The sequence below is a fragment of the Lissotriton helveticus genome, chromosome 8, assembly GCF_964261635.1.
Source record: "Lissotriton helveticus chromosome 8, aLisHel1.1, whole genome shotgun sequence".
Classification (NCBI taxonomy): Eukaryota; Metazoa; Chordata; class Amphibia; order Caudata; family Salamandridae; genus Lissotriton; species Lissotriton helveticus.
This window is the reverse complement of record NC_136069.1, coordinates 225080126-225100709: the sequence shown is the minus strand read 5'-3', so window position 1 is coordinate 225100709 and position 20584 is coordinate 225080126. Positions and strand designations below refer to the sequence as shown.

The 20584-nt window shown below is 43.8% G+C and overlaps 1 protein-coding gene across 2 annotated transcripts in view; it reads right to left on the bottom strand.

Annotated features, from left to right (window-relative positions):
• The window catches only part of HEPHL1 (hephaestin like 1), a 367396-nt gene that overhangs the window by 224997 nt on the left and 121815 nt on the right, over positions 1 to 20584 (bottom strand). For both annotated transcript variants that reach the window (XM_078656967.1, XM_078656968.1), the window contains exons 5-6: positions 20158 to 20412; positions 17225 to 17393 (exon numbers count right to left, since the gene is read on the bottom strand). In XM_078656967.1, the coding sequence (XP_078513093.1) occupies positions 17225 to 17393; positions 20158 to 20412 (424 nt within the window). The remainder of the gene's footprint in view (positions 1 to 17224; positions 17394 to 20157; positions 20413 to 20584) is intronic.

The following is a 20584-nucleotide window of genomic DNA, read 5'->3' as shown; positions in this document are numbered from 1 at the left end:
CCCCAAAGCAGGAATCAGGCTACCCTAAAGCATAAACCAGAGTGCTCAAACCAGGAACCAGCGCAGTTCTAAAGCAGGAATCAAAGTCCCCCATGCAGGAATCAGAGCACACAACAGGATTTCAAGAACCACAAACCAGGAATCAATGTCACCCAAAGCCCAAACCAGGGTATGCAGGTTTAAGCAGAGCGTAAAGACCAAAACACACTAAATTGCATGGCTGCTATGCTATGAAAACATGAACATTTATTTGAACAATCAGTAATCACAGATTATACACATTGGCACTAGAGGATTCTTCTGTGGCTTCCTATAAAAAGTGTTCTGTGAGAATGTTGCAGTTTCCTCATTAAAAGAAGGTGCCTGAATGATGTTAGAGTGAAAGGGTTAAACGCTGGGTGTGAATTATGTGCCAAAAAAGGTCACAGTCGGCTGCTTAAACACAATCAAAGGGAGAGGAGCACATTGGCAAACAAGCGACGATTACAATGGTTAGAATCCTTACATGTCAATGGCTCTAGTCATCTTTCATGTCATCATTGCACCTTATTCAGTGAAGTAGGCAAGCACCCACTGTTTGAGGATCAAGAGTTATTGAAATTGTGAACAGGGTGAAGAGTGCTGGTGGAGGAGAATGTACCAGGTCCCGTGAGACACAGAAGAAAATCTGGACCTTGGAGATTACGGGGCCGGTGGTTGTCGAGTTCTTATTTTCTGCATAAATTGTTGTTATCTTTGTCCCCGAGCTGATATTGACAGAATATCGGGCACACTTAGTACCGTGTATTGCCCAGAGCATCCCCTTGTCATTGGGTAGCATGAGATAGGAGCGGGCTAAGGTATTTCTTGGCACAGTCATCATTTTTTTCTGTCAGTTTTTTCTCTTTATCTTCATTGTGGTTATTAATTGATGGATTCAAGATACTGTGGTGCTGGTAAATTGATGCAACTGTATTTGTGTCTTGAGTGTTGTGTTTGTCAATGACTCAATGTGCACACGAAGGCGTTGCTAATTCTGCTTATTTAGTAATCCCTGTGCATTTATTTCCCTACAAGCAAAGTAGAATTTAAGAAGCTACTGCGTATCAGTCCCTTAAAAAAGTTTCCAATTTATCATGGAGTTGCCGCTAAAGCACATGCAAATAGGTTCCCCACACAGGTTAAAAAACTTAGCAAGTATTGTCATGAATAGCATGCACAAACCAAGACACACGCCTTCACCAGGCCAGAGGGGGGAACTTTTGACACTAGCATAATCTAACACACCCGGACACATATTTGGACTAAATACATAGCGCTGAACAAGGCCAGAAGAGAGGCACTGTTAGACCTGTGGGCCATCTTTGAGGAGGACCATACTGACAATCCTAACCCAGAACAGCAAGTAAGGCATCTGCATATCCCCTACATGCAACAATACTTCATTGGGTGAGAAATAAGCCTGAGATTGGAGTAGGTGATCCTTTTCAAAACAGCTCTGGCTGCAATGGTGCAAAAGGCAGCGGCACTAATGGGGGGTATCGCCGCAGAGGTTCAGGCAGGATTTAGCATGTAGTAGCAGGTTTCGAAGAGTACAGAGGTCTCCTCAGGCCGGGACCTGGCCACAATCGCCCTTCCGCTCCCAGAACCAGACAAACCCGGGCTGATATGGGCCAGTCCCACATCCGATCGGCGACACACACACTTCCACGCTCACATGCCCTGTGCTGTCAGTGACCCAATGGTCTGAGGAAGAACCAACTGTAACAGTGTGGGTAAATTACACATGTTATAGCATCCTAATTGACAAAGGGGCATTAAAGTCATGTCTAAGGGAACGGATCGTCCCCCTATCCAAAGACTCAATGGACACGCATGGGTTCCCGGGCACAGTTATGAGGGTTCCTTTCACAAAAACCCTAGAGATAGATGTAGGAAGCAACCACATAAAGGGGAGCTGTTATATCACCCCCCATCCTTGACTAATCTCCTTGGTAGTGACTTAATGACCATTAATTTCTCAGAAGATGGGACAATGACCTGCTCATCTCCTGGGGTTACCCCATAAAGACTCATGGCTTTAACCCACCCACATCACAAGGACAGGCCAATAAGGGTAACACCCACTGACCTGACGGCATTCACTAACAATGTATTCACAACCACTGCTAACACAGGAAGCTACAGCTGCACCATGAATGCATGGTCTACCGGATGGGCCACCATGATATGGAACCCCAGAAGGAGGTCCTGTTTTTTTGGAAAACCAATGAGTTACGGCTGAAATACGTTGTGCTGCTGACCACCGACTAAGAGATTACAATGTGAACATGTATCATCTTCGTCTTGTAATTATCAAGGACCCCCTGTAATTGGATATAATTCCTGGGACAGGGTCTCACATACAAAGGAAAATAACGATCCCAGGCAATATGTGACAAAAAGCAATGTGAAGAAAAGGTTCAGACAAAAATTATAAAAATATTGTACATTTTAATTATTTCAATCAATAAAAATCGACATTTATATAGAAAACAATAATTTCTAGCTTTCATTTATACATTAAAATTCATTACAGACAACAATAACGTGATACATAAAAAGATGGTATCTTCGACGCGCGTTTCGACACAGACGGGGTCTTCGTCAGGAAATAACCATCGGTGGGTGTCCAGGGCCTCAGAAATCATCTTCGCTCACCCAATTATGATTAGGGTGGAACTGCAGAATGGGGCTCCATTGCCCATGGTAGTATTAGCAACTTGGCAGGAGCAAGACTTATCAGCAGTACTGCCACAGTTATGGGACGCTACGACGTGGGGCTCATCAATACCGTTGAACTGGAAAAAATAACCCTGCGAGAAAGGGCCATCCTGCCCCGGATGCACCAGTACCCACTCTCCAAAGAAGCTGATGAGGACATATCACCAACAATTTATTTATTTATTTATTAGTATTTTGTAAAGCGCCTGGTTACACTAGCAAGTGTGTCCCCGCGCTGTAAATGCTAATAGTAGTTGTTCGTTGCTGACGCTTCTTTCGATTTTAGTTGTTAGGGAAGAGTATTGTTTTTAGGTCTTTCCTGAATTTTGTCTCTGATATTTCTGTGCGCAGTTCCACTGGCAGCTGGTTCCATTTCTTGGCCGTCTTGATTCTGAAGGATTTTCCACCCATTTTGGCTGTTTGGACCCTCGGGACGTGTACCTGCCCTGTACCACATGATCTCAGTTGGCGGGTGGGTTCGTACCATTTCAGAAGGCCACGTAGGTACCTAGGACCTTTGTCATGCATAATGCGATGTCCTGTACATAGGGCTTTAAAAATCACCCGTTCCCTGATCGGGAGCCAGTGGAGGGTTTTCAGAGCTATTTTTGATGAGGCTCTTCTGGGTAGTTGTAGGATCAGACGGGCCGCTGCGTTCTGTATTCGTTGAAGTCTGGAGAGACTTTTTTCGTTGGCTCCTAAATACAGAACGTTCCCGTAGTCTAGTCTAGATGTTATCAGGCTATGTACTATGGTCTGGCGTACTGGTACGGGCATAAGGTTGAGCGTTTTCCTAAGGACCCGTAATATCCCGAAACAGGTTCCTGCCACTTGTTTGGTCTGGTGGTCGAGCATAAGGTTTTTGTCTAGCCAGACCCCTAGGTTCTTTACTAAGTGGCTTGGTGTGGGCAGTTCACCCAGTTCTTCCGGCCACCATGCTGAAGTCCATACTGATGGGGATTTGCCTACGATCAATACCTCCGTTTTGTTACCATTCAGGCGGAGGCAATTGTCTGCCATCCATAGTGCCACCTTCTGCATACAAGACGCAAAATTGGTGGCGCTTTGCTTTTCTGGTTGCGTTAAGGTTACAGTCAATTGCGTATCGTCAGCATACAATACTATCTTAACCCCAAACGTATCTGTAATTCCTCCTACGGGGGCCACATATAGATTAAAAAGAGTGGGGCTGAGACTGGAACCCTGTGGCACTCCCTGATTGAGTTTTATTTCCTTGGACTTAAACTGGCCCTGGGCGACCTGGAAGGTTCGGTCTGTTAGGAAGGATTGCATCCATTCCCAGGCTTTTCCTCTCACTCCTCCCTTTTTCAGACACTGTAGCAATGTGTGGTGAGCTACAGTGTCGAAAGTGGCACTAAGATCAAGGAGAATTAGTGCCGCCGTCTGGCCCTTATCAGCATATCTTCGTAGGGCTTCTGTTGAAGACAGCAGGGCCGACTCGGTTGAGTGAAGGGCTCGAAATCCCGACTGAGAGGGATGGAGAAGTCCATTAGTTTCAGCAAATGCTGAGAGCTGTATATTCACAGCTTTCTCAGCGATTTTTGCAAAGTAGGGAAGAAGGGTCTGAGGTTGTCCAATTTTTCTATACTGATGTTGGTTTTTTTTCTCAGAGGAAGGGCTGTTGCTTTTTTCCATGAGATGGGGACTTGTCCTGTACTAAAAGAGAGAGCCAGGAGGTGACTGATATAGGGTTCCAGGGTGGTGATGCTACCATGGAGTCTTTTGGGGGGTGCCGGATCACTCGGTGATCCTGATTTAATACTGTTTGCTATACAGCATATGGTTTCCTTAGGCGGTACTATGAATGCTGAGATACATTTATCCTCCTGTATCTGTATGTGGTTGTCTTCCTGTTCCCTGCCTGCTCTGGCCTTGTCTGGGAAGCCTTCGTACATTTTGTCCACTTTGTTTGCAAAGAACTTGGCTATTAAGTCGCACGTTTTGGCTGATCCCGTCATGGGGGTGGCTAGTGAGGTGAGATCAGAGAGTTCCCTGTATACTAAGAACATTTCCTTCATGGAATTGTCGGCGTTTTTGATTCTCGTACAGAAGTAGGATTTCTTAGTTTTTCGAATAAGTGCATGGTATATTTTAAGACTATTCTTATAGTCAATTCTTTCTGTCTCGAGGTAATGTATCCGCCATTTCCTCTCGTAATTTTTACATTTTGCTTTTTGGTCTCGGAGTTCAGCGTTGAACCAAGGGGCGGATTTGGTCCTTCTTACTGGTGCCTTATGAGTCCATGGTGCTGTACGATCAAGCGCCTTTAGGATCAGCTCATTGAGATATAAGCAGGCGGATTCCATATCTTTGTCTCCAGGGAGGGCTCCTAATGTTATGATTTTATTGAAGGCCTCTGTGGAGAATTTTGCCCATTTCCTATGTTTATTGGCGTGGGTGGGTTCCTTGTGTGATCCATCATCTGGTACCGACACCCTAAAAGTTACAAGGAAGTGGTCAGACCATATAACTGGAGTGTGTGGGTCTATGGTTAAGGCGTCCCAGTTGGCAAAGATAGGATCCAGGAGATGTCCCTGACAGTGAGTTGGTTGTTCTGATTTAAGTAGCATCTGGATGCCAGCTAACTCCTGTTTAATTTCCTGGGCCTCATTGTTCTTGGGGTCATCAAAGTGATAATTTAGATCCCCTAACAGGAGGAGTCTTTCATGTTTTAGAGCAGAGAGCGTAAGGGTTTCCATCAGCTGGGTGGAGAAAGTGGCAGCAGGGGTCTAAGGTACGTGTAAATCCAGCGCTTTCACAGTGTGTAAATTGCAAATTATGTGAGCTACAAAAGTCTCAAAATCGACGATCGATCACATTGCAATATTACCAGTTTTACAGGTTTAAAATCGGCTATTTAGCCACAATACACAGATAAAACAAGCTAAAAATCTTAAAATCGATGGTTAGCTTCAAGCAACAATTCGCTACGTGCCTCTTTCCTCCCGGCTTCCGCCTCAAGAGTAGAGAGTATGCATTTTACCCAGCGTCACTGTGAGTGGTGTTTTATGAGATTCGTCTTGGGGTGGGCGTGGCCAGGCAGCAGCAGCGCTCCCCTCACACCTCCCCCAAGATGGCGGCTGTTTGCTTGATTTTCCTGCCCCCTAGCAGCGCCCAAATCGGCTGCGGTGGGGTCCAGCAGGGGTCTACGGTAGGTGTAAATCCAGCGCTTTCACAGTGTGTAAATTGCAAATTATGTGAGCTACAAAAGTCTAAAAATCGACGATCGATCACATTGCAATATTACCAGTTTTACAGGTTTAAAATTGGTTATTTAGCCACAATACACAGATAAAACAAGCTAAAAATCTTAAAATCGATGGTTAGCTTCAAGCAACAATTCGCTACGTGCCTCTTTCCTCCCGGCTTCCACCTCAAGAGCAGAGAGTATGCATTTCAAGCACTAATTGATCACATGGGGTCTCCACCTGTATTACACCAATATTTTGGATCAAAAAGAGTAAGGGAGGGACCTGGCACCTCATAAAGACTTGCACCCCCTCAATGACATCGAGGCCTCAGAATACCCTGTAGCGCAGACACTTTCATCATATTGACAAATATACCCACAGACACCCTCTATTTTTCTGTGCTAGACATCAGGAACATGTTCTTTAGTATTCTGTTACACCCTGACAGTCCATACCTGACTGTGTTAACCTTCTGAGGGGTTCAGCTGCTATACCAGAATCTACTGCAAAGGTACTGTGAGTCCTCCAGTATCTTCAATAGAATACAGAGGAAGGATCTTGCTAACGTCCAATGGAACAGCACCCTGATTCAGTCAGCTCGCATCTTGATATGCAGTCCTTCTGAGGACCTATGTCTCCAGGGTACATTAGGCCACCTGACTGCACATGCCGAAAGAGGGTGAAAAGTGGAGAAGGGGAAGTTGTAGAATGTACTACAGGAGGTTAGTTATTTGGGATAACTAATCTCAGTGACCGGTCGGCAGATCATGCTAGAACTCACAGATTCTATCAGGGCAATGCCACCACCAAATAAGAAAAAAAGGGCATGCAAAAGATTTTAGGACTTTGCAACTATATTGGTCAGTGGGTCTTTGACTACAGCGCGCTTGCTGCCCCTTACTCGAAGCCATGCAAAAGGTGAAAACCAGCCACGAGGAAATAGATGGACGCCTGGGATGCACAAATCCTTAGGCAAGTTCAAAACAGAGATAATGCACTCCCCTGTGTTAGGAACATCCAATTATAAGAAGACATTCTTTTTATTCAGCCACAGCGATGGGCGAGTCATGTTAGCCGTCCTAACAAAAAAGTACCCCCTGGGGCACAAACCCCTTGCGTAGTACAGTGAGCTCTTGGAATCAGTCATGTAGGGTCATTTCTTATGCGAGCAGGCCTTTGCCATAGACAAAATCACCTCCATTTTGGTGGAGCACCACTAACACTGTATGCTGACCATTCAGTGTTTGCAGTCATGAGCATACTGACTACACAACGGGGTTCAGGGTATGAACTAATGCTCTCCAGAACATCTCTAAAAACAGTATGCGCCATATAGTGAACCCGGACACCTTCCTACCCCATGAGGTTCAGGAGAGGGAGGAAATCCACATGACTGCACAATGTACACCCTTTAGGGGATTATCCAGGCAGAGGAGGATCCCATCTTAGATAGAGAGGCATTGTTCATTGACAGGTCCTCCATGACAGACCAAGAGACGGGTGTAAGATGCACAGGGCAGCGGTAGTAATAGATCATAGCCACACACCCTCAGAAACACTGCAAGTAACTGCACAGCTAACTCTTCTCCCCCAACTCTCAGCACAGGTGGTGGATCTGACAGCATTAATTGAAGACCTCACCCAAAGTTCAGGAAAAACGGTAACCATCTACTCCGATTTGGTTTATGTCACCATCACGTTGCACTCTAGCATAGGGAGGTGGAGAAGGCAAGAGTTTCTGAAATCAGATGGCACCCCCGTCACCCACAGGGACCTCCTAGAATTACAAATTGATGCGCTGGCCCTACCTGAACGCGTGGCCTTAGTAAAATGCACAGCATTAACAGATCATATTGCAAAAAGGGCAGCTTACGGAATGATCAAAGAAACATGCTTACTTCCTTTATAGCAGGCATCAGAGCGATGGTTAGCTAGGGGCTGCACACAGACAGCACATGACCTTATATACCAACACGCAACCACAGGGAAACCCGTGATACAGCAGGGCCTAGTTAACATAACTTTGCCCCAACTTCACTTACAAACACACACAGCAAAAGACAGCATGATAGCGGAGCTGCAGAGTGACTGGTTCATCCCCAACCTTACAGAAGCAGTAACTGTGTATTTAAATGGATACACTGTCTGGCAATTATATTCACCCAAACCTACACTCAAGGTCATGTCATTGGCTATCCCCAGACTGACGGAACTCTTTAAGGTGCTACATATTGATTTTATTGATATGATCGATCGATGTGCCAACTATCGATACCTAATTGTAGTGGTCTGCCCATACTCCAGGTGGATCAAAGCCAGCCCTTGCGTACACTGCGAAGCCAAGGCAGCTGCAACGTTCCTCGTCAGGGAACTGATACCCAGATGGGGGGTACCAGACATAATCCGATCGGACAATGAAAGGCACTTTGTCAACTCCACGTTTGATCACATCAGCACTCGTTCAGGTACGACACACAAACTATCCTTAGAGCATCACCCCCAAAGCAACGATGTTGTTAAGAGACTCAGCAGCCTGTTAAAAAATAAATTAAGCAAAATCTGCACCAGTTGTACTAAGAAGTGGGTCCACTGTCTGCCCTAAGCCTTGTCATGCTAAGGAACACACCAAGCAGCGATCACCATCTTACACCACACCAAATTGTAACTGGTATACTGATGGGAACACCCATCCCAAAAACACGGACCAAATTAAGTGCTGAGGTAAGCTCTCGGGCACTAGGGGACGAATTGCATATGTATCTCTCTGAGTTAACCAAAACCACTAACTTCCTATCCAAACAGGTCAACCATCTGAACTGTAAGTGCAGCACCGTCAAGCTACCATATCAAATCCCTCAACTGGGACAGAAAGTGTACATCCGCAACTTTGTAAGGAAATGGAAGCAAACCCAGTTTAAAGATCCCCACTGAGTGATCATCGCAACACCTACCGCCCTCAAGGTGGAAGGGAGAGGCAAGGGCTCATCACCCCGACGTGCAGCTGAAACCTTCCAAAGAAAACCCCCCATGAACTGTACCACAAACTTTTTTGAACTTTTCCACAATTAAAGAAACCCCAGATCACCAGAGGACTACGGATGTCTCCGCTGGAAGTCATCCCAAGATCTTCAAGTTATGTATTATTGTACAATGGTATGTCCTCAGTTTACTGTGGGTGTGCCACATCCACAAATTGCCTAAGATTTGCATAGTCAAATGGAGTCCACACCAACATTTTCACAGCGCTTACATAGGAACATATCCCATGTCACTTATGATTACATTGAATCCAGCACTAGCATCCCACACGCACAGCATAGTGCGCTCTTACACAACACATGGATCAGCACATGACCGCCGTGGGCAACTCACATCATCCGGTTCATGTTACGTCTATTTGCTGATAGCGCATGCAGTAGGTGTAGACACGCTTTACCGCTTTAGGTAGCCCCTGAAAAAGCAAAATGCCTTCTCCACCTGTACCTATGTAGGATTTGGGCCAATATACAACCCAACAGAGTAGAGCCCCATAGAGTAGTGGTTAATGTAACCCGATACGAGACCAATCCCACAGCACTGTACCTTTTACCAAGCGACACAGGAGGGGCACGATAGGGGAGGCTATTGTTTGGCCCCAAGACTTTCCTGAAAAGAGATTCTTGGTGGTATGAAAGCCACCACACAAATCCACAAATATGTCAGCTTCCGTCTGTGGTCCCAGGGTGGACACTTAGCGTATCTCGGGCAGTCTTCTTTAATTACAAATGGACCCCACACATGGAGTTCCAGTGTAGAGCCACCCACCTTGATGATACAAAGAGAAATGAGTATTGTAGGGGAGGGTTAAACAGCAGCATAGATAACCCATGTCAGAAAATATGGGATCCTGATATAAATAGGTACACGTGGCTGGAAGGGAAGGGGGAACCACACCTCGACCCTGGTCATTCCTGGAGTAGGTCTGTCAGAGTTGCACCAACATCACAAAAGAAGACAATTCTGTTCCATCAGGCTAGAGAGAAAAGAACTGCTGATTATTTTGGTTGGGCTTGGAAGAATTAAGACTGCTTTCTGACACACAAGTAAATGTGGGAGGATCTATAGCCTTCTTCACCTTGCAGACAAAAGCAAACGACCGCTGGTTGCAAATAACCAGATGGGAAATGTTGAAAATGATGAACAGTAACGGGATGCGGGGTTGTCATTTATTGGTGAAGGGCTATCTGCTTGATCACGCTCCTATTTGTTAATGTATATGCTCCAAATGTTGATGAGCCCGTTTGTTTTCACACTATCCATACTCACATGGATTGCATGGGGGCGGACTACATATACATGGGGGGACTTTAATTTGCTGCTTGATCCGGAGCATAGCACAGCACACACGATAGCCACAAAACCAAGGGCAAGGTGGGTGGTGTTGGACACTATAGAAAAGTTTGGGCTAGTGGATGCATGGAGATACCACTGTGCAGACCACGAGGGGTACACCCATTACTCTGCACCTCATAATACCTGGACACGCTTGAATTACTGGTGCCCATACTGGTGATATGGATTGACGCAGTTACCCACCTGCCGCGCACACTATCTGATCATTCTCCTGTGTTGGTAAAATTGAGGATACCTAGAGCGGGGGGGGGGTAGAGCAACCATGGAGATTCACGGGTATGGCCCTGAGGGTTGCTGTTTTTGCAAAAGAACTGGGGGAAGCGATCAATGTGTATTTTGCAATAAATGTAGGGTCGGTGGAATCCAAGGCCACTCTATGGGAAGCCTTTAAGGCCTATGCAAGGGGGTGTGTATCTCAAAAAATGCAGGGGTACTCAGGGATTTGCGTTGAACGCTTGCACAGATAGAATCACAGCTCATTGAGCTAGATCACTGAGTAGCTAACAATATAGGACCCCCGATCTACAAAGACATGCAACGCTGATGACAGAATTTCGGGAAGCCACGGAACATGAGGCACACTTTTTAGGCATATATGCTGTGGCTAGGTGGTATAGGGAGGGTGGGAGGCCTGGTAGAACTTTAGCTAGACTGATGCAACAGTCCCGCTGGCCCACCTACATAGCTGAACTAATTGGGCATGATAAAGAGCAGATAACTGGTAATGTTGGGATCCTAGACGAGGTACTTAAGTATTACACAGCATTATACACCTCAAGAGCTCCCGAAATCCCCTCAGACTACAGTGATTACCTCACTGAGGTCTCACTTGTTTGGATGGAAAAGGTGTACCTGGAGTTTCTGGCAGAGGCCCTTTTCGGAAGATGAAGTAACTGAGGCCATTAATGCACTGGATGGTTCAAAAGCACCACGGCTGGACAGGTTTATGGGTTGTTTTTATAAAAAATATAAAAGCCTCCTTACACCCCATCTCATAGACACTCCATCCACTTTGAGAAAAGCTGTCATAATTTTGCTGCCTAAGCTTGGAAAGGATGTACAGAAATGTAGCTCATACCGACCTCTTTCTCTCTTAAATTTTGATAACAACATTCTAGCTAAAATACTGGCAACAAGGCTTGCATTAATTGTGGAAAAACTGATGTCTACAGTGCAATCAAGTTTTATTCTCCACAAATCAACAGCCCTTAATATTTGCATGTTAATTGCCACATTGCACAGGATATCACTGACTGTCCCGGAAGCCGCTGTCCTCCTCCATGCTGAGAAAGCTTTTGACTCGCGTGAGTGCCCATTTTTATATGCCACTAAGGGGCGACTGAGGGTGCAGGAACGGTTCCTGGCAGTAGTTAGGTTATTGTACACCTTACCCACAGCACAAATTTGACTTAATGGCACCTTGACTAACACATTTCAACTCTCTTGTGGAACGCAACAGGGGTGCCTAATATCTCCCTTGTCATTTGTAATGACGCTCGATCCACTGGTGCGACATCTGCTAGAAAGGCATAGTCATTGGGGATTACAATTTAATACTGGTCCATTACTACTTACACTTTATGCTGATGATATTATTCTATATGTACGGCACCCGGACGATAATTTAACACCATTGCTCCGGGAAGTGACGAGATATGGTACCAAGTCGGGCCTACGCATCAACTGGGAGAAGTCAAAAATATTCCAATTGACTGAGGCAACCTGCGATTGAACTGTGGACTACTCACTGGCCTGGTGTGATGACTTTGTGAGCTATCTAGGAGTCCACATCCATAGAGAAAAAGATTGTATCCTCCAGTTGAATTATGGCCCGGTAATGGAGAAACTTGGGCGTAACATTGATTGTTGGTTGAAACTGCCATTTTCGATGGCTGGAAGAATAGCTATAATTAAGATGGTGGTACTTCCACAATTTCTATATCTCTTCCAAAACATTCTCATACCGTTATTTAACAGCTTCTTCACAAACCTGCGTACGTTGTTGATACGACTTGTGTGGGGTGGTAAACAACCCCGCATTGGTTGGGATACCTTAGTGCTGCCGTATGAGAAGGGTGGGTTTGGGGTACCAACCTTTCAGATTTACTACCTGGTAGCACAGGCTAGCTTTGCCCGACACTGGTATCATGCATACATTAGGATCCCATATTATAGACCTGAGGCCGATTTAGTGCATCAGACACAACTTAATACCCTGGTTCTGTGAGAGAAGGGGTTATAGGTCCCGGTCCCTTGCCAGCCGTTGGTTATTTGAGCAGTTCTTACTGCGGCACTTGCCCTTAACAGGGGGAAACCCCTAACCCCCTAAAACATAAACGATTTCCAAAGTGGTTGTCAGGGCAAGTCTTATTTAGCGTACTATTTCAGGAAAAAATTACAATAGCCAAGGATTCATGGTGATCGTTGTTTATATAAGGTGTTGTCACTCTTTCTGTGAGGAGGAGCATGGTAATGACTGACAGCCAACACATGTTTCACCCTTTTACATTGCCATCCGCCCTGGGGCTTCCTCAGGGCGTTAACTATTCTTTGGAAGACTTGGGTCGTCGTTATTATCGGGAGGTCCTGATCAATCTATTATATTACAGGCATAATGCCGGTCCGGTCTATCTGGATCTGGTGTGTGGCTCAACACCAGATCCAGATAGACCGGACTTACACCTGTAATATGCGTATGGAGCACTTTAGCACTCAACAATTCATAGCCAAATGTGGCCTTTTTGTGGAGTGGAGTTTTATTTATTTATTTATCTGCTAGTTTCATATAGCGGGAACTTGAACTTGACCCTTGCTGGTATTAGAACGCTTTACAAGTTTACAGAGAGCAGCATAGTGACAAACAATAAAATCATACACTAAGACGAAAGATACACTGTTGAACTGTAGAGTAGAGTTAGGAGTGTGGTTAAAGGAGGACACCGAAAAAGAAAGAGATAGCCTTCACTTCATTCAATGACATTTTATTTTGAGATTTTGTTGAGCAAGTGCTGATATCAAGTTTGAATTGAAGGCGAAGGGTTATGTCTACCAACTAGATAAGAACGGAATGGAAATACAGGTGCTTTTGAATATACCGCCTTATAATCACGCCGGTCATAACTGGTAGGACTATCTTTAAGATCTGAATTCAAATTTACAGGACCTGAGTGTGGTTTGCGTATGTTAGAATAACGAGTATGAGTTATTGTAACATTGTATTTTACACTTTAGATATTATCTGTCACGTCGCACTTCATATTTTCTTTCTGGGCTGCATGGCTACCAACCTCTCACAATTTATGATAAATAACGTTTTTTTTTATTTACATTTTTTTAGAAGTGGCATCCTCCCTTAAACGTAATCCCTCATGCTATGGAACTAATGGGAAATCTGTATTTTAGGAACCAATGTTATGCATTGTTTGAATAGCAGGGACAAGATATGCATTCAAACAAGATCTTCACCCACTACGTAGGATCGATTGTTTCTCCACATTTTGGAAGGAAAGCTTTCTTCAACTGTTTGGCTGAGCTGCCCTTATAAATGAGATTTCCATCCATGTACTTTGCAACCTTACATGTGTGAACAATATTCTGACCGTGCCTTCTTTTATCTGTTTTATTGAATTTCGGTTTTAACTTTTATGGAATTTTTTGCAGAAGAAAGTTTTTTTTTAACTTGGAATGGAGACCAGATGTCATTAGGTTGAGAGGTATATGGTAATATCACTACCCTCTGCTTATGGGACACACCGGACATAACGTGATGATAATTATTGACTAACATAAGTACCAAATACGAGACATAAGGTAAACAACAGTAGTGCTGTAGTAAAAACTACTAGATCGTAGAAGGATGACAGAGCACTTTACAGTGAAGGGTCATCTGCCAAAGAAACACTGTCCAACAACAGAATAGAAGAGGGACTATGTACAAAACTGGGCAATTAGATATACACTAGTCACTAACGTGTGTAAAACGATTGAAGGTAACACACAGGGAACTGGAATGAGGTACATCTGTAAGTAAGGAGTCAAGGGTGAGTGTGAGTATAGGTCAGACAGAGTAGGCCCAGTAGTGATGCAGTTGGGGACAATATTCAGTAACTCAGCTGTACAGAGGGATACAGAAAGAGAGCGCTATGCATACACTTGGCAAACAGGAGTTACAAACAGTTCCATGTGTAGTAAGATAAAGGCAGGGTTTGTAAAGGGCCTTTCAGTGTAGAGTTAAAAATTGGAAGTGTAGCATCAAGGCTTATATCCCTAGAAGCTCTTTGCATATCTTGGGCCATTTTACTTAGAATGTGTGTCTAAGAGGGAAATATTTTTAAAACAGAGTTTTGAGAATTAATGTGTTAGTTCTTTTTAAGTTTTTGTCAGATAGTTTTGTCAGATACTACCAGTTTTTGAGTGGGGTGATGGAGAATTGAGGAGTATGAGCTTTAATTGAGACAGGCAGTATTGGTGTAAGAACACAATCCATTTTAGATACTTTTGGACAGGAGTTTTCCAATTTTTCATGCTCCAGTGGTCAATCTAGGGAGGCGACTGAAAAAAGTATTTAGGTAATCCAGGTAACAATGTGTTTCCATACTCAATTCAGGACTTCTCAAGTGCCTGTACAGCAGTTTTAAAATTGTTTTTGAGAATTAAGGTTCTAATGTAATGCAGTAAATTTAGTTAAAGTCTGTAGTTTTACTAACATATGATATGACCCTGATATGAATATCAAGATTTAGCCGTCAATTCAGCCTGAAGCGACTGACTGAGTTGGTTGATGTAACAACCTTAGGAAAGCTGTTTACAGTCCGTAATTTACCAATCCAGTCAGACCAGACAGCCTTGGAGCCAGTAGGTGATTTGCAGAAGAAGCCTGTGTTTTTGTTTATTGAGCTTGAGTTTAATCTTGGATCTCAAAGAGTTGACGTCTGAGGCAATTGATTGGTGAACTAATGTCCTCAGTGTTGTCAAAGTGTAAATATAGTTGTGCATCATTCACATATTGGTCAATGTCTGTACCAGAGAACATTTCAAATAGAGGTTGAACAGTAAGGGATCAAATCTGCCAAAAAGACCCAAGGACGATACCCATCCAAATATTAGGCTATTCAGTGAAAGTCCTATGTTCCAATCTAATGCTTCCACAATAGTCTGATGACACAGGTTTTAACAATATTTAGGGTTCATGAATAATTCATAATTCAGCAAACCAGGGACTACCCATAGACATTCCATAATGATGGTCAGTTTTGGTCCTTTTTTTCGGGAGTATCCGTGCATCAGAGAAAGTTATACAAATGTGTAGAAAAAACACACTTTAGAATTGCTCCATGAATGCCTCACTGCGGTGTGTGTGCCTTGTAAACGCATACCTTTGCCTCTTGATCCCTTTCTTACAGTATAACAAATAGAAAACATTTGTGTTTGCCCTGTATTAGAAGGATGTATGACGGTACGACGCGTACCGTCACAACGCGTGCTCTTACAACGCGTCTTTTACACCGCAAGTCGTGACAACGACTTGCGTTGGGGGCGCGGATCGAGACCAGTCCCCGTGGACACTAGGGAAGGTGTTGGAATTGTAAATATTCTATTCTTAATCCTGTAGCGCCCTCCAGGGCAAGTCGTGGTTACGACTTGCATTGTAAAGGACGCGTCGTAACAGCACTGCGTTGAAACATCCGCGGTGAAAAGGATGTTTCCCGTATTAGAATATAGGACTTTCAAAGAATATCTTATTATTTGGATGAATATCGTCCTTCGGTTCTTTATTGGTATATTTGATTTCTTAGGGAAGGCGTCACAGGGATCAGTTCCTTTCTCAAATGGGAGAACATTGGGGCTGAAAGGGAATCACCTGTTTTGATACATTGACTTGGGCTGAAGAGGTAAGACATGAACTAGTGCAGTACCAAACCCACGATGCCCATTTTATTCTCTATGGTAGAGGATGCTGAGATCAATGGTACTGAAGGCAGGAAATGGATGAATGAGTACAAACATGCAACACAGATTTGAAGGGAGTCATGGATAATTTTGAGCATGGAGGTTTTAGCGCCATGTCCAGATGTAAAAATCAGACTGATGGATTCAGATTCAGATCTAGTATCGATAAAGTGCATAGTCCATTAAAACCATTACACTTAAATACAAATTAAAAACAATGCAATAAATAAATAGGAAAAACACAATCAAACATTTTGGATTAGGAAAAATAAAGCAAACATTATCATGAAAAAAAGGTTGGTTACCGGCAGGCAAGTTTCTTCATTTGGTAGGTTGTTTCCATGTGTGATGTTAATTCCTGCTCTCACAATTGCAAGCACTTGCCATCAACACAAATAATTGAACACATTTAAGGACCCTTATGTTAGAATGTCTATGTATGGGGTTGAAGCCCTGTATAAGCATTTGTCTACAAGTTCTTACTAAGGCTTGGATAAAAGGAACCCCTAAGCAGATTCCATCTTTCAGGGAGTATCACCAGGCAGATATATATGATGTGGAATATCCTATGTCAGATGTGAATTGTTCCAGATCAGTGGCAATACATTTTCCATATTTTTGGACCTGGAAAGATAGACCGGAGTTAGATTGGTAACTGCCAACGTTGTACAGGCAGCAAAAATAGTGACAAAGACGCACCCAACAAGCTTGAGTCTTTAAAACCAGGCACCCAGTCAACACCCAAGATGATGTTTAGTAGTGTTCTGCAGGTGAAAAGTGGACAATGGACACCAAGGTGGCAGATCAATAATACATTAAGAACCACAAATATGAGATTAATAGGGTTGCCACCATTCCTTAAGGGAACTGATCCCAAAATAAAGCAAGGACTGAAAGCTATGTAGTTCCAATTATAAGAGCCAACTTACCTGCTTGTTGTATTTAATGCCTCACCAGTGAATCGGTCTATTCCTTCAGGGCCGTAATTCCAAAGCACGTTTTCAGCAGCAATGAAGTATTTTCTTTCACGTCCAGTCAGCGGAGGAGTGGACAACTTGTCACTGCAGGACTCTACGTTGTAAAGAGCCTGCATTCCAGCTGTGAAAATCGAACAATTAGTACCTCCCCTTAACTTGAGTCTTAACAATAGTGGTATCCAAACAACTAAAGTGTGGTAATCTAATTATTTTTAAAAATGTATGCTACTTTCTTTATCCCATCAGTATTTTACACTATATCGTGTGGATCAATGATTGTGCAAATCTTATATCTATGTGCATAATCCAAATAATCACAGGTACTGGATGTCAGAAATTGGGTGTATGAGTTAAGGGGCTGATGGCCCTCCTTAAGCAATAACCACAATTCTTAGAGTATATTTTAATGAATAAAATGACACCACAATGAAAAAAACAATAAGGGGAACAGGAGGTATCAATATTTACATTTTAATAAAAAATAGAACCAAAAAACGTTAAGTGTCAACTGCGATTAACGTGTAATGGTAAACCGGGACCTAGGCTCAATTTGAGGCCATCTGCGAAGGAGCGTAGGTCGGACAAAGAAACCAGGGTCGACCCATTTGGAAGATTTACCTTGGGACGTAGTCTCATAAATCTTCAGCAGAGCCAATCCTCAGAATGTGGCCTAGAAGGGCTCCACGAGGTCGAATAGACGTCAGCCGAGGTCCCACTTTAATGATGCTGATTAGTGGCAAGAACGCTTTTAATTTCACGCCAAAGGAAGGTCCTCCTCAGCCAGATACTTTTGGTGCTTTCGCCTGGAGAAGATATCTACATTCACATGTTGTCACTCTTCTGGATCTCACATTCCACCAGTAGGGCAAGGCTGCAGCTGGAGAGGGCTTCACAGGGCCAGATACCTTCTCTGTGAGGTCCTGCTAAAACAGATCTGCTGCTGAGGAAAAGCTCTCAGTGGGGGAAACTTGAATCTTCAGCCTTAAGGTAACACACCTTCGTCGAATCGGCTCGGCATGTTTGTCCACATCCTCCGGAGGTCTTTCAAACTAAAAAGTTTCTTAAGTCCCAGGTTTCTCAGGATATTAGGAGGACCACACTTTGAACCAGCTCAGAGTTCTAGGAACTCAGGGACAGCCCCTGTGGGTTAAGACTTCTAGTAGAGGACATGACCTGGTAGTTCGGGCTGGACTGTTGCTATTGGAGCAGGGTCAAGACTGATTTGCAAACGGCTTGGTCCAAAATTAGGTGGCAGGGTGGGCAAAAGAACAATGAGTTAGAATGCTACGTCAAGAGATTGCCAGTGGTTGGACTTATTGCAAGGATTTATATCATCATGTCTTGTGTGTTTGATGTAATGCTTAAGTGGCATGGGTATGTCCAGACATGGGACCCGTGCTCATTGCACCACTGGAACCAAATTATAACAGACTGACGAGCCACAATCAGGGCAAAACTGGTCTTGGGTTTCATGTGGTCTGGTTCAGGGTCAAGAAAGATTTGCATATGGCCGAGTCCAATCTAAGGTGCCATGGCAGGCAAAAGAACGATGGGTTGGAATGCTACCCCCAGAGGTAGTCAGTGGTTAGAATTGTTGCAAGCTTTCCTCCCATCACCTTTTGTGTGCTTGATTTCACTCTCTCGTTTATTATATCTTTCTATGGTGCACACTTCTCTAACCACTTAGGAATCGATGGGTGCTTCTTATTTGGTCAAAAAAGTAATAGGCAGATATTGACCTAAGTGGTGGGAGACGAACCCAGAGTGGGGAAAGAACATCCATCCATCCATCCATCCATAAGGCAGGTAACTACAACAGAGTTGCGTTCCTCATTGGTCATTACTGATACTTTTACAGCCTTCTGTCTCCATGCACATGGAGCAAGGGGCTCGTTAATAACAGCACTCAAAGTGAAAAGCCATCAGTGGAAATGTCCATACCCCATATCTAATCTCCTCCCTGACTGTCACTTTCTGTTTTTGAGGCCTCTGCTGATCCTTCCTTACCTCAGCATTGGCTAGAGCCCCATCCACAGTCCTGGCTTCAAATAAACCTATGCATGCAGTGAAGAAGGTGCATATCTCAGTATTGAAAAAGAGAAGACTACTTCCCTCAGTTTCAGCAGAAAGGCTGAAATCTTCAACACTGCCTGGATCTCGTTTTCAGCGCACTGCCAAATAGCGCTGCTTCCTCTGGTATCTCCCTAACAGCAGTGCAGCTAATGGGTGCTAGCGAATAACTCGGCACCATTCAGAAAACAGCATTGAAATATCACTACAAGGGGTGTTACAATCAGCATTTATTTTAAAAGTTTTTGAATATTTCTTTTTGTTTATATGTATGAAAACAGAGTAACAAACCTACATTATTGTGACAACTACCAAACATTGAGTCAGCAACAGTGATCACAATTCCCACTGAATCCCTCTCGGCTCCGGATGCTGTGTTCAGTTCACAAATGCTCATCAATAGTTCTCACAATTCTCCCTTCCTTATATCAAGGGTAGCAGGGATGGCTACCGTGCTGTGCTTACCATCGTCCCCACTACTTTCATCCCACAATTTCCTCCCATCCGTCCCATATTTTCCCGAATTTTTTCTCACTTCCAGGCTCCTTGTAAATTTTCTTTTCCATCACTTTACAGAATGCCATTCCAGTTTTCCAGTTTTCCAGTTTTCCAGTTTTCCAGTTTCCCAGTTACGGTGCGTCAGGGGTGTGGGGGGCTTGAGACAATCAGCATTTATGGTAGTGGAGAAGATTATACAACAACCACACTGTAATCAAAATGAACGCGTTCATATGAACAATGAATGCATTGATGCAAAAAGTACACATTTTTCTGTCTACAACTATGTTTAAGAAATTATCTGTAAGTCGGTTTACCTTGTATGTGGTCATTAACTTGACAGCTCAGCAACCAATTTCCAAGATTCCATGTATTCATCTCTGCTGTTACAAACGTGGCAGGGAACAAGTTGACCACGTCAGCTCTGTGGCCTCTGTTGGTGATGGTGTGGCCATGAAAATAGGCAGAGTGGACATCAACCTCATTACCCATTCCAAACAAATGCCAGGACACACGTTCACCCGCACACATGTCCAGTCCTGGTAGATTTCCATACAGGTAACCATTGATAGCTTAAAAGAAAACACAAGATACACATATGAGAGAGTGACGTTTCTGCAGTGCTAGCATCTCAGTTGTTCCTTATATTTAAGTCATACTGAAAAGTAGGTTAGAGTTTTTAACTGCATTTAAAACAATGTCGGATCCATGACATATTTTTATGATTCCTGCATAAAATAATGG